Genomic DNA, 15,050 nt, shown 5'->3' on the forward strand with positions numbered 1-15,050 from the left:
ATCTAGTGTAAAGGATACAGGGACTTAAAAATTAAAAAAAAAAGAAGGGGGGGTGGCTGGGTGGCTCAGTCAGTTAAGTGTCTAACTTCGGCTCAAGTCATGATCTCTCAGTTTGTAGGTTTTAGCCCTGCATCAGGCTCTGTACTGACAGCTCAGAGCCTGGAACCTGCTACAGATTTGGTGTCTCCCTCTCTCTCTGCCCCTCCACCATTCTCACTCTGTCTCTCTCAAAAATAAACAAACATTAAAAAAAAAAAACATACAGGGACTTGGAAGTTCAAGAGCAGGTAGAAATGAGAGAAGCAGCATTAGGGAAACTGGGCATTTCTTCCATGTGGGATTAGTTCCAGCAATACTTTCAAGAATAAAAAACCAGGTTTCAGGGAAATCGAGAAATTGTACACTAAAGGAGGACCTAGAAAGACACAAACAAGTCTAATTATTGGATCTACTCAGGAAATCTAAAAAAACGACTTGAACATCTAGTTGGTCCCAGGAAACTGATAGACTTAATGTATATTCTTAGTAAATCCTTATTACCACCTTTTAATATAATAAAATTCTAGTTTGAACTAATTTACTATCAAACAACTATGGATCTTTCTCCTAACCTCAGCCTTTTACTTAATCTCCAACTGCCATTAACTCCTATCGCCTATCCTTTCCTCTTTACAGAGGTAGAAGTATCCATTTTTATTTCTCTAAGGATAATCCTACAATGTGTGATCTAGGTTCTAGCCCTGCCTATCTCTTGGACATAATTCATTTTGTTTCACTGATTATTTCTTCCAGTTTGTCTTTTTCCTCTGTCTACAAACAGGCTTGAATCTCTAAAGATGAGCCCTTTGATCCTGAACTTCCCTTCAAGCTTCTCTTCATTGCCAAGCTTCAGACCCCCACTGGTAAACAGAACAAGAGTAACTTTTGAATACCTACTGTGTGCCAGACCATTTAGCTTTAGTGTTTCTAATTTTCACAACAGGCTCTAAGGGTATCATTCCTTTTATAGGTGATGAAACTGACACAAGTGACCTGCCCAAGTCTACAAAGTGTGACTCTAAACCCCATACTACTCTTAGTCACAAAAAGTGCTGCATTATGTATTAATAGATTATGTTCATATTATGAACCAGTAGCATTACTTCCATTTTACAAATGAATAGAGGTTGAGGGAATCTAATTGACCTAAGGTTATGAAACAATGTAGCAAAAATGGGATTAAAATGTAGATTAGCCTGACCCCTAAACCTAGGCAGTCTGCTGTTTCATGCTGCACTATGGATTCTGCATTCGGAACCCTAACAAATCTAGCAAAGGTGACCAATGACTTGATCTAGTGGCCTCCTTTAAACTTTCCTATTTTTAACTTTTCTGTGTCTTAACACTATTGACTAACCTCCTCACTCTTGAAACTATTCACTTGGTTTCCACAATGCTGTTTTTGTGGCTCTTCTTCTCCAAGCCCTTTTATCATCTTCTATCTGATCCTTAACTTTTCTGCATATTTGTAAGTCTAGGTGTTATACCACTTGTCCCCTCTCTCTTCATACTTTGTAGGAAATGGTTGCCTTTCCTTTTCAGAATTTGATTTTACTAGCTTTGCTTTCCTCCCTTTTTTATCACAGTAGCACTCATCAATTCCTGCTCTTGAGTCATAGGCTCCTTGATAAATATTAAATTTGGGCCCTGAAGTCCAAATGGTAATATAATCATAAGCAGGTAGATAAGGATGCAGTAGGTTGGTTTCATGAGAACTTTTGGAATGTAGGACTTTCATCATGGAGACTGGTTTTTCAGTCAAATCCACTTTTGGAGGTGTTTTAGCTTTTTATTGGCAATTATCTTTGCTTAAGCAAACCCTAGTTACTATGTGGAGAATGCTATTACTTTATTAGAAGACTTATTTCATTCAAGGGAGACCATTCACTGTTCCTAATGGAAGCTGATTTTTTTTTTTCTTTAAAAAACTTTTTTTTAACGTTTATTTATTTTTGAGACAGAGAGAGACAGAGCATGAATGGGGGAGGGGCAGAGAGAGAGGGAGACACAGAATCAGAAGCAGGCTCCAGGCTCTGAGCCATCAGCCCAGAGCCCGACGCAGGGCTCAAACTCACAGACCGCGAGATCGTAACCTGAGCTGAAGTCGGACGCTCAACCGACTGAGCCACCCAGGCGCCCCTGGAAGCTGATTCTTTGAGAAGTTATTTGAAATGAAAATGCAGATACTATTAAGAGCTTATTTTAGTAGATGAGATCACTTTGTTTCCGTAGTGGAAACAATGTTATTTGGACGTTTATTAAAAGCAGAAGTGACCATTTTTTTGGTTGAAATGGAAATTCAATTCAACAAACCGTATTTTAGCATTAAGGCTATGAGCCTAGAAAAAGTATTTTGCTTAACTCACTGAATGAAATTCAGAAACACATAAAGGGCAAAAAGTAGGTGCTGAGATTCTAACCTCAAAGAGGACAGAAGCAGTCTTGTTCCTAGACTTTTTACTTCTCTGTAAAGCTGGCTGCACCAGATTAAAGGATCTCACTCACCTATCCTGTTGAACGCAAAGGTCTGCTGCCTTGAAGGCATTCAGTAATTGTTTATTGAGTGAGGTAATGTCTTATTAATAGTAGCATAAAACATAAAGTTATTAGAGTAATTGTCAATTACTCATCTTTGTAGGCTGTCAACTCTTTAACCAACTTTTCCCCCCAACATTTCAAAGTCTTTTTAAAACTCATGAGTATTTGAAAGTTAGATTTTTGAAGGCCAAAGCAAGTGAAACAACCACTTTCTGATTAACTCTGAAAACAGTCCTGCATTTTGCAGATAGCAGAAGTTATTTTTAGGATTGAAATAATGATCTCACTTTCCCAGGCATGTAGCTTCAGCTGTTTTGACTGTGGGGAGGTCAGGAATGTCCAAAATTCATACATGGACTCATGGTGAATCTCTCCATAAACAAACATGGTATTTCAATAGGGACTGTTGTATTAAAGAGAAACTACATACAATAAAAAATACTGGATTGTATTTCCAACATTTTGAAATTCAATACAAAAAAATCTTTTTGGTAAGAAGCATTCCATAAAACCTTTGGAGCTAAAATAGTTTTAAAAATTAGGACAAATTAAAATTAGGCTCAGTGGCCTGGTCTAATTTTAAATCACGTGATGCAATACACGAAAGCTTAGAACAGATAAAGAGGGATGTTGACATTTATGTAAAACTTAAAGATTTAAAGCTACCAAAGCTAGCATGTCTCTGCAAATCTATAGAAAATTATTTTTAAAACTGAAAGACAAAATGCAAGAAACCCAATTAAGGCAGTTTAAACTGGATTTCTTTGGGAGGGGGAGGAATAAATATTAGAGATAGGATTGTTAGAGAAACTGGATGGAGTAAGGGAGAGGTCTAACAACCATATCTTTTTGTAGGCTTTGCCTCATCTACTTTTCTTTGGAAGAAGCAAGTAACAAAAGCTGATTTTGGTAAATAAGAAGTTTTAAACAAGCAAGTTTTTATCATAAAGTTTAATAACGGTTCAGAAAAAATTGAGTGAATAACTTTCTCTGAAAAAATATACTGAATCTGTGTAGACTGCAGTTATTGAGGGGGAGGGGCTGGTAAGTTAAATTGCCCTATTTTCTATCTGAAAATCATAAAAAGTCCCATTTCCAGTCTGAATATAGAGATGCATGTGCCCAAAATGGCTGAGAATAAATACAAGAAAGGCAAAAGCTGCAAAGCTAAGGGCATGCAACAGACTCTAAGAGCACGTCTCAGAAATACCCAAAGTGGCAACAAGGAACGTTTGGCTGGAATTTGAAGTTCTTTCAATCATCTTTGTCTTTTGCTCCATGTTTAAGGATGCGCGTGAACTCGATGTAATTGAAATTCCCCTTTTTGTCGATAGGCGCTTCTCTGTACAGCTCGTCCACCTCTTCATCCGTAAACCGGTCTCCCATTGTTGTCAGCAGCTCTCTCAGGTAGTCTTCCTGGATGGTGCCTAAAGAATAAAGAACTGGGGATCAGAATACGTACTCCTCTGGGGATTGATTACAAGGAACATCTACACTTGACCAAGCATATAGTTCTTTATGTTAAGAACTATAAACTTGCAAATATATGAAATATGGTATCTCCACATGCTTAAGCCAGCCTCAGCAGACAGTTGCCTAGACAATGCCCAGCTGCCTAGGTCTATCATCCTGTTCTGCTCTATCATCTTCCCTGCCCAAGTCTTCATAATAGGGCCTAAACCTACACCTAAACAAAAGCAGTAAAGTATGATTAAGGAATCTAAGCCTCATGGTTCCTTAAAGTAGCGTGAATGGTCACACTTAGTTTGGTTTTTGTTTTTGTTTTAAGTAAGCTCTATAGCCAATGTGGGGCTTGAATACATGACCTCAAGAGATCGAGAGTCACATGCTCTACCAAAGGAGCCAGCCAGGCACCCCTGGTCACACTTATTCTATAAGCAAATAACACTAAAATTAATACCATATCATAAATATCAGTAAAGTGCTGCAGTGGAAAGAATACTGAAGTCCTGAGGTCCAGTTTTTTTGTTTTTTTAAGATTTTATTTTTAAGTAATCTCTATACCCAACATGGGCCCAAATTCACAACCCTGAGATAAAGAATGGCATGCTTTCCCAACTAAGCCAGTCAGGGCACCCCATGGCATTGATATTTTTAAAAGGTTCTCCAAATAATTCACATCATGATTGTGAGCCACTAATACTAAAGCAAAATTGATAAATGACCAAGAGATTCTGAAATTCATAAAGTAAAAAGAAAAATCTGAATTTTTTTTGTGAAATTAAGCTAAAACACTGATGGTACATTTCCTATGAGTTTAAATTATAAGGTCAGTTCACAAGAGCAACTCTAGACTTACGGGGTTTTTGCTAATTAAATTCTACATTTAAAAAAGCTCTTTAAATGTTAGTCTCTCAGCTTGTAGAAATAAATCCTCATCCCCAGCCAAGTCATTCAACTATCATATAAACCTATCATCAACGATGTGCAAGGAGCTGTGGTAGGTGTTAGAAGGGGTTACAAAGATGGGAATATAATGCTGTTGAAGACAGAGCCATGGCTCTTGGTGTGGGGAGAGATTTTGTGACGACTGGGAATAAGTACACAACTAAAACAGAAGGCCAGGAGAGAGACAAGAATATACTTTAGATGTGGAATGAAAGGATAGGCTTTAAGTTTTCCTGGAACCAGGAAAAAATATTATATAAAAACACAGCTAAGGCTCTATAAAGAATGTGACCATTGAGATAAGTTTGAAGAATGGATAAGATATTCTGAGACAGAGCATGAGCAGGGGAGGCACAGAGAATTAGAGAGAGACAGAATCTGAAGCTGGCTCCAGGCTCTAAGCTGTCAGCACAGAGCCCGGGGCTTGAACTGAGGAATGGCGAGATCATGACCTGAGCTGAAGTCAGATGCTTAACTGACTGAGCAACCCAGGTGCCCTTGGATAGGATTTTTAACTCTTTTATGGCTGTATTCCCTTCCGTTAAAAAAAGTAGCAACTGCTCACAGTAAAAAGCTCAAGCAATACAAAAGTGACTTTAGGAGAAAAAAAGTAAGTTTCCTCTGTCTTTCCCTTCCAGGTATAACTGTTAAGAATTCCAGTTTTAAAGGGCACCTGGGTGGCTTAGTAGGTTAGGCGTCTGACTACGGCTCAGGTCATGATGATCTCACATGGCTGGTGAGTTTGGGCTTTGTGCTGACAGCTCAGAGCCTGGAGCCTGCTTTGGGTTTTGTGTGTCTCTCTCTCTGCCCCTCCCCTACTCATATGCTGTCTCTCTTTCCTTCGAAAATAAACATAAAAAAACAACAACAAGAATTTCAGTTTTAAGAGGGAGCAGGTGATATGGTAAGGAAGATACAGAGGGAGCAATGGTAGAGGTAAGTTAAGACAACAAGGCATAGAAGAGCTTGGAAGGAGGTTAGGAAGATGATACAGGAAGATGGTATACCTGAGGAGGCCTAATGGGGCCATATTGTGCAGAAACTATGCTTCCAACAGCAGACTATGCTTGGACTATTTAAAACAGTCCAAGTAATACGTAAATAAAGGGTGTGCCTTCCTTCTCAAAAACTTGCCATGTGAGTTACGCCCTTATGTTTCCTTTATATGCAATTGTGCCAAAGGATCAAGCATTTATATTGTTAATTTTGAGGTTTTTTGAAAGTTAAGTCTATGCCAGCAGTATACTAAGCACTTTGTATAAATTATCTCATTTCCTCATTTAATAATCACAACAACACTATGAGGTAGGTAATATTAGTGTCCATTTTATAGGTAAGAAAACGGAGGCTTAGAAGAAGTTAAGTAACTTGCCCGAAATCACATAGCTATCGCACAGAATAGGTATATAAAACCAGGGAGTCTGATTCTAAAGCAAAAGATTAGACACCAGATTTAAACAATCTCTTAGCTGAGGGGCACCTGATAAACAAATACGGGACAGTATTGGTATCAAGGTCTACAGCAATTTATACTTTATCCAAGATTGCCCTGGTAAAAGTTATTCATTCAACACAATTACTGACAGCCTAACCATTATGGAGTTATCCTAGTAAAAGACTAATGTAAGTTTCCTAGAGAAGTTCCAAATACACCTATTAAATTGTAAATTAAATATTTAAGGGCAAAGGCAGTAAAACGAGTGATTAACATGCCATAGGAAAAGCCTGTCCAAAAACAGGTATAGAATAAACCTGAGGGTATTATGTCATCATATTTCAAGTTATTATATGTTTTAGTTACCACAACTAAAAATTAAATCACTTAGTAATTAAAGGTTACCTCAGACTTACCAGTTGCTTCTTCATCAAAGCAAGCAAAAGCATTTCTGATGACATCTTCTGGATCTGTGCCATTTAACTTCTCACCAAACATCGTGAGAAACATGGTGAAATTTATGGGCCCTGGAGCCTCATTCATCATGGCATCCAGATACTCATCAGTTGGATTTTTCCCTGAATAAAAAAGAGGGTCATAATTTTACTTACATCACAAAATGCATCAAGTAATCATCACAGTAACCTTTTTGACAAGAAAGATTATCATTTATGTAGTTTACTGTGTATTCATAATAGCAAAACTATTTGGGAAAAAGTCTTCTCGGTGAATAAGGCCTGTATTAAGAGTCTAGAGATAGTATGCTATTCTATTGGGATGACAGGAGGAATAACATTGCTCTCATAATCAGTTATCAGTGTTTGCAACACACACACACACAAACACAGCTGGCCCCCAGCCCAATCCTGAGGCCTGTCCAGAAACTTGCAGGTGTTCCAAGGGCCACACTTTGGGAAACACTGTTCCAGACTCTGAATCTTAGTAAACTACAGCATCATTAGACTGGCTTCACAGGCATTACAGAAATTCTCTTTATAATATTAAAGTTGATCATTACCCAGGGAGGCAAGCATATCATGCAAATCTTCCTTGTCAATGAAACCATCTCTGTTCTGATCAATCATGTTGAAGGCCTCTTTGAATTCCTGAATCTGTGACTGGTCAAACATGGCAAACACATTGGATGTTGCGCGCTGCGGGCGCTTCTTGGTGGTCTTGGTCTTTGCCCTTTTGCTTGACATGGTGGTGGTTAAATCCTAATTAGGAAGGGAAATATACAAAACACAAAGATTAATAAAAACTAAGCTGCATCAAACTTCCTGACATGTCTGAGCTACTTAGAGATGTGCCTAAAAACTACTCAGCAGGGCAGTATCACTTAGCAAACATCTGTCTCAACTAATCAATACTCTTACTCACAGAACCAAACTACAAAGAGAAAAACCAGACTCAACTTTGAGTTCACTCACCCTTAGTAGTCATAACATCTAATGAACAGTCCATCACCAACTTCAAATTCCAAACTGTAACTCACATAATTCAAAGTTCAGAGCATATCAACAAGATTGCATGTCCCCTGTGCTGCAGCATAGCCAGGTAAGTACTGGTTTTACACTTGGGGAAACAGTACTGGTTTTATACTTCAGTGCTGTGGCAGTACTGGGGAATACTAATTTATCTTCAACAAGTCTTTCCCACAGCCCTAGCCTAAACTAGCCGTCCCATTCTAAGGTAGACAGAAAGTAGGAAGGAAGACTAATTGATGGAATAGGTCTTCATCTCTTAATCTCCATTGTCAAATAGCATTCTTCCACTTGCAACTAACAATTTTCTTGCACCCTCACTTCTGGAATCAAAGTAGCTCATGAAAGAGATTTGTTGAAAAGCTAACTGGAAAGTCTAAAAAAACTATGAATTCACCTATAAGTTTTACAGATACGTCCACTCTGTCAAAACCAATTTCTTGCACAGAGCCAAGCGAAGTCCCTTAAGGTGTGACTAAATTCTCTAGACAAAAGCCATAGCGCAACAGTTTTTAAAGCTATTTATCTGTTTTAAGTTTTAGAAAACACGTTAAGAGCTAAGGAAACTACCTTTACTCTCTAATAATCTAAATTTATCCCTGTAAAATTCAAGTTAAAAATAAAAAGAATGCCTAATAACAACTGAAATGGAAAGGCAATTTTCTTTTCAGCACTCAATCTTTAAAAGACTATAAAAATTTGTTTGATGTTAAAAAGCCCACAGTCCTCAGATAACAAAATGTTACCGTACCATCCTTCAGAGCTGAGGTGGCGATGGTAGTCGGCAAAACCTCTAACCAGGGCGACTAGGTCACTGTATTGAGTTATATTCTTCCAAGCAGGACTAAAATAGGCACTACTGATTTCACTCTCTGACCAGGATAACAATTTTAAAGCTTACGTTCTGAAAACAACATTTAGCTATGATGTAGCAAAACACTATGCCCTTGCTCTAAAAATAAATCTGTGGCCTGCAAAGAATGAAGCACTACCTAGATCTCCCCGCAAAGTGACCTTAGAACACAATGCTTCCTATGAGCTTAAAAAGTTGTTTCCTACATTCTTCCCGATTATACCACATCACCCAGACTAAATTCAATTATAGAAATAATTAGAAAAGCTCTGCCTCAGATTTTTTTAAAAAGCTAAATCTGTTCTCAGATTTTAGTAGGAAATTCCACAAAGGAGAGTCACAAATTCCAGTCCATCCAATATAGTACCCAGTGATACACTGGAATGTGCTGTTGGTAAGATATACCCTACGCGACCCAGAAGTTATGATACACACTCCTCCCTAATTTCCAAGTTTCCTTTAATCACAATTTGTGTGGCTGCCTTTCAAAATTTATCAGCACCATGAATGCCTATTTTCATTCTGTAACACCTTTTGGGGCAGCAAATACCATTATTTAATTTTTTTCCCTCTATTCTAAATGTACTTTTAAAAACTAGAAAGTTACAGTGTATATTATTCCACCATCTTTTAACTGTACTCAAGAACTTGGGGTTAGTGATCCAGACGTAATGAGTGACACATATTTACCAGTCCACCTCTCTTTGCTGTGTCTTTGCAAATCAAAGCATGTCTTTAAAAATCATCGGTTTTGTTTGACAACATTGTCTTCCCTTCATGAGGCAGGAATGTCAGTTATTTTAAGAACAAAGAAACTGATGAGAATTGTAGGTCAAATGGTTGACACATTTTTTAATCTATAAAAACTCAGAATACTAAATTTGATGGGAGTCCTCTAGGTACCTTTACATAAATATATATATATATATATATATATATATATATATATATATGAATTTTAAAGCATTTCCCATTATTGTTTTTTTTTAATCATGCATTCTTTAAATTTGTATTCATTGTAAAAACGGTTTGTAAAAGTTATAAAGGTTTTTTTTTTTTCTCCCTTTGGTCAGCACTAACAGTGGTCTTTCACAGAACTTTAGCTCAATCAATACTTAATCATCAATCTTTAATATGATTGATGAATTATACCAAAGTGCATCAAATGTCACTAGTGTTGAAAACTACTTAAGAATTAAACGTAAGGCAATTGTCCTATCTTAAAAAGGTTAAAATATAGTTGGGGAAGCAACTATAAAGAAATGAAATGAGGGGTGCATGGATGGCTCAGTCAGTTGAGCGTCCAATTTTGGCTCAGGTCATGATCTCACAATTTGTGAGTTTGAGACCCACATTGGGGTGGCTGTTGTCAGCGCGGGGCGCACTTTGGATCCTCTGTTCCCCCCTCTCACTGCCCCTACCCAGCTCGCGCTCTTGCTCTCAAAAATAAATATACATTTAAAAAAAAAAAAAAAAGGAAATGAACTGATTGGTTAAATTTATGAAATGACGCATAGTTTTCATTCCTGAAGAACTCTCAAGTTAAAACAATGTGTGACAATAATGAAAAATAACTCAAAGGTGATACATGATTATTAAATACTGTGAGTTGAGGAAGATCTTTGTTTCTAAAAGATCGAGATGGTGGGGGAAGACCCTGAAAAATCTTGTACCATTTAGAAGCTAAGAGACATCCTTAGAATTAAGAGATTCAGATGTTAGTTTTAATTCTAAAAAATTAAGATAGTTACTTCTACCAAAAGCTGGTAGTATAATGTTAAGACAAGTTACTACCTGGGCCTTTTTCAAGGAGGTTGTGCTCTTGTCTATGAGTTTATCTCCCACCAGAAACTGGTAGCCTTTCAGCAATAGGGAGTTCAGCCTCACAGTAAGTTGTTCTAAAATACAGAAAATGTAGGGGCACCTGGTTGGCTCAGTCGATGGACTGTGCAACTCTTGATCTTGGGGTTGTGAGTTCAAGCCCCACGTTCGGTGTGGAGATTACTTAGAAAAAGAAAATAAAATATTTACAATAAGGAAAGCGTGGTTAAGTTTTTCCTACCAAACTAAAACTATGGGTGGAATAAACACTGATGAAGAGGGAGCCATATCAGGAACAGTGCTATGATCACAAAGAGCAGATCACTTATGGTATTGTCACTGTCCTCCTTGCTATGATTCTAGTTTGTTATCCATTTTGACTTTCCCCAAACAAGCGAGACTGTAGCTCTCTTTATGTAACAAACAAATGCACAACTCATAGAAATTTAGGAAGCTAGGGTAAAAAACACTGAAAACATTTCATGCATCAATGTAAATATTCTTTATTTAGGATGGGAAGATGTAAGCATCTGAGATTTTCAAGTTATAGAATTCTCACTCATTCAAAGTTAGAGTCTGGAGTTTATTTCTGAAGCATTTAATGAAAGCTCTTTCATGTGAAGGCATATTTGTTGTATTAAACTTTAAAGCAGGCAAACTTGCAGAGCAGGCCTCTATGAAAAATGAAAGGATTTCAGATGCACAAGAAAGTGAATGAAACATAGTCAATGGTGGTCAAGAATATTCAGTTTACAGATCTAAAGGAGTATAACCTTGTTTTAAATCAGGGGACGTAAGTGTTGGTAGCAATGAATTTGGGGGTGTTTTAGCATGATCAAATAGGAAGAAACTCAATTCAGGGTTATGACAAAAGAAGGGATACAAATCATGTAAGGAAAATATTAGACTAGATTAAGTGGTAGAAGTAAAGGTCCTCAAAGTCTTCTTCCACACACCAAGGGCAACCAGAAGATTTTTCAGCATCTCAAGATATACTATGGTTTCATTTATAAAATAATATTAATCCATACTAATATTACACTTTGTTACTCTAGTTAGAATTCTAGAATCTAGCATTTATAAAGTGGTAATAGATATAAAATAATCTAGAGATGTTTCTTCTACAGAACTGATACTACAACTGATAGTATCCTAGGAAGTATGATACATTCTTTAAAGAAAAACTCCCATCTTTGAAAACACTTCCTAATGTGGTAGCATGTAGTATCTTTTTTCCAAATCCAGACCAAATTTCCTACCTCATTTATCAACGTACTTCCCCCTGAAGCGAAGTTTATGCGATTTTTTTTGGTGCCATCCCCAGTTTTTTTAAAAATATATTTTCAGGTTAGTGCTTCTGTTCCAAATGAAGCGAGCTTTCAACTCCTATGCAAACTTCCGGTTAAAGGTAGGATTAGATCTCTTAGCCACACCCAAAAAGTTCTTAGCACTTGACAAAGGCAATTAGTTGTCAAGGTTCACATGCCAGTAAATGCTCACTCTTGAAAACGGAAAGCTTTTCTTGTTAAGTTTTATCAAAAGCCTTCCAGAACATGAATCAAAGTTTTAAAAAACATTCACTTTCTTCACCTTTAGATAGAAAACATTTTCCACTTAAGTTAAAATCTCAACTGAACGCATATTTGTTTCAAAGTTCTGCTTTAAGAACTGATATATACTTTCACATACCAGCTCAACTACTTTAAAAGGAAACACTCTGGCAAACTGACAACAACCCGAGGTCTCCACCCAAAAGAAACATGGTATTGTATTTAGGAGTTTTCTCAAACGGCAGACTACACCCTCAACCCCTCTTTGTAAATTATCACTTTAAAAAAAAGTTCTAATTACAGAAGTGGATGCTGAGCTGAGGAAGCTGCTAATTTGAGTTGGTTATTCCTACTAAACGTAGCCACACAGCTGCAACAACAGCTGCAGCACGGCGGACACTGGACTTCGGTTTTTTGCGCAAACTCTCTTGAATCCGGCAAGTTAACGTTAGAAACTAAACATAGTCCAGGAGTCAGCGCCGCGGGGTTCGGGTTTCGCAGGCCCGGCTGTCGCCCAAGATCGCGGCGCCAGCGAGCTAAACCACACTCCTCTAGCTCCGACTTTGGGCAAAGGGACAAAGTCCGCGCCTCGGCTACTTCCGGGCGTGGCCTTCGATCCCAGAGCTGGCCCTCGGGCTCGAAACAAGGAACCCGCCAGTACACCTGCCCAGGTGCACTCCCGGCTCCGGTGGCCCGCTACTGCCGTCCCAGCCGCCCCGTCGAGATGGGCCCCCGCGATGGGCCTCGCGCACCATATCGCGGGCACCACTCACCCTGCACAGCCGCAAGAATCCCAGCACTTCGGTAACCCCTTCGCTGCCCTCGCTGCCGCTATCAGCACTCTTCTACTCCCAGAGCCCCCTAAAACCAACACTTCCGGCCTCCGCTTAGCAAACCGGAAGGAAGCCTAGTCACCATTGTCGGCCGACAGAGTGGGCCTGACTTAATAGAAAGACGACGGGTGGGGGGAGTGGCCAGTGTCCTAGGAAGGCGCAATTTTGAACGAGTGCACAGGAAGGAGCATAAAGCGGGCGACTTAGAACACAGAAGAATGTGTAATGGTTCGTTCGTGTAATTGTTCTACTGGGTTTCCATATTTTTGTACCTCCTCTTACAATGTAGGCTTTTTCCCCCCTTTCCTGTTGGTAAATGGGTGAGCCTGCCCTGTGGGTTTGCCTCCCTGCACATTCCAGGGCACGTCCAGGGGCGGGGCCTGGCAAGCCCAAGTCCTTGTAGGGAAATAGCGCAGAGGGCTGTGCGGCCCACGTGACCCGCGCCCGCGCTTCCCAGAGGGCCAGACCCCGGCCGCCGGACGGTCGTGCGCCTGCGCGCGGGACTCACTCAGGGCGTGGGTCTCTGTCTGTAAGGTCTACGGGTAGGAGGTTCTATCTCTGTGTACTGTGCTGTTTCGAAGGGTCCCACCCCTTATACGTTGGAGCAAACTTTCCTAAGTCCCCAGGGCCCTCAGCCAAGCGGCCACTACTTTTTTTTGGCCCAGGCGGATGTCATGAGGTCACGGATGATGAAGACTTCCTCCCTCTTCAAAACCGTTTGCTGTTATTTTTCCCACCGGAGCCCCGGTTAACAAGGGAAGTCGGGACCTGACTAGGAGGGAAGACAGGCGACCAGCAAGAGCTAACTAAATCTTGCCCCAATCTCTCACTGTGAAGCGGACTTGCGGCTTGGTGAAAATAGGGATTAAAAAGTGCGGCCTATGTTTTCTCAGCTCTCCTTTTCTTGGACAGCTTCTAACAATGCATCTTGTTAAAGGAAAGCCCGCCCCAGTTCTGTCCTCTGCCCTTTTCCATCCAGAGTCTGGTGAGGAAGAGAAGACTGTGGTGCTGGGCACCTCAGCTCTCTGAGCTCAACTACAAAAGGAGTGAGTTGGACCGATATTACTGAGGATCGTCATCCCAGCCCTGAGGTTCAGTGCCTAGTTTGGCTCACGTGGCCAGAACAGTTCTGACGTTGGGGGTGGCTGTGGTTTTGGCCTCTCACTTGAATCACCCTGCTAAAAGGAAGCTAAAAGTTGCATTATTATGTATTCTGAATATTAACACACTGCAACTTCGAGGACCTCAGGAGCATTTTATCTACTAACCAATAGCATATTCCAAGGTTAACATTGAGGTAAAAATCACTGAAAAATAAATAACTGCCCTAATTCTATAGTGGGAGTGACACAAAGATGATTAGTTTCTTAAATGGCCTTGATATTAAGAATCACGGAGGTGCTGGTAAAAATTCAAAATACTGGGTGCCTTATCTCCAACCTAATGATTCAGAATCGCTTTAGAGCAAGTCCTGTGAAGCCATCTGTATAACTGGGGTCCTAAGGAACTCTTAACACTTGGGGATGCAGAGCTAGACAGCTTAGGGCCTAAGACCTAGGCAGCGGCAGGCCAAGTCCAGACGGCTTAGGGGTAGGGGTACCGCAGTTTGGTTTTGGGGTCTGACTTGGGCAGCAGTGTGAGCACCCTGCAGTGCACTCGCACCTCCACTGAGTGGTGACCTGCCACCACGGAGACCTGGAGGCTTCCAACTACTGTCCTTGTCTTCAGAAAGAAAACTTTAACCCACAATGAAATAGTTTAGTCTTCTCAGCTCGGAAGGAAGCAGCAGCATTCTTTTGCTTTTCTAAGTGTCAGATAATTGCCTTGTTTGCCTTGTTTCTTTCCTCTCAATCAGTCAACAGGTATTACACAGCCCTTGTATTTCCAAGTGTTGTGGTGGGTGTTGTGGTTTATGCTGTTTGAAATAGAATAAAGCTGCTATCTCTGGGGGGACTGGCGGAGAGGGAGTAGAGAGGATTGCAAAGGCACAAGGAGTGTCAGGGAACAGTTTGTAAAACAGATCGTTACAGTACAATTGCATAAGGCCCATAGAAGGAACATGGGAAGAAATAAACCTGTGTGGGGATT

General features: G+C 39.8%; 1 protein-coding gene across 4 annotated transcripts; it reads right to left on the reverse strand.

Annotated features, from left to right (window-relative positions):
* Positions 1-3,510: 3,510 nt before the first annotated feature.
* On the reverse strand, positions 3,511-13,060 carry LOC112868098 (myosin regulatory light polypeptide 9). Of its 4 annotated transcripts, XM_086682561.1 has the most exons (5): positions 12,903-13,036; positions 10,683-10,762; positions 7,440-7,638; positions 6,838-6,999; positions 3,511-4,004 (listed from the first exon to the last, which is right to left on the reverse strand). In XM_086682561.1, the coding sequence occupies exons 3-5, from the start codon at positions 7,621-7,623 to the stop codon at positions 3,832-3,834; spliced, it is 519 nt and encodes a 172-aa protein (XP_086538687.1). In that variant the 5' UTR covers positions 7,624-7,638; positions 10,683-10,762; positions 12,903-13,036; the 3' UTR covers positions 3,511-3,831. The 4 variants fall into 4 exon arrangements, with proteins under 4 accessions (XP_086538687.1, XP_025786823.1, XP_086538688.1 ...); XM_025931038.2 differs by lacking the exon at positions 10,683-10,762 and having other exon boundaries at positions 12,903-13,060; XM_086682562.1 differs by lacking the exons at positions 10,683-10,762; positions 12,903-13,036 and adding an exon at positions 10,553-10,673.
* Positions 13,061-15,050: the final 1,990 nt, after the last annotated feature.

This window comes from Puma concolor, chromosome D3 (genome assembly GCF_028749965.1).
Source record: "Puma concolor isolate L17-30 chromosome D3, mPumCon1.1.hap2, whole genome shotgun sequence".
Taxonomy (NCBI): domain Eukaryota; kingdom Metazoa; phylum Chordata; class Mammalia; order Carnivora; family Felidae; genus Puma; species Puma concolor.

What these genes read in the sequence shown, in the direction of transcription:
- LOC112868098 (XM_086682560.1), bottom strand. An exon ending in TGATATGCTTGCCTCCCTGG is followed by an intron (nt 7,000 to 7,439) that starts GTAATGATCAAC and finishes TTTTTTATTCAG; the next exon opens with GGAAAAATCCAACTGATGAG. An exon ending in CTTTGATGAAGAAGCAACTG is followed by an intron (nt 4,005 to 6,837) that starts GTAAGTCTGAGG and finishes TTTATTCTTTAG; the next exon opens with GCACCATCCAGGAAGACTAC.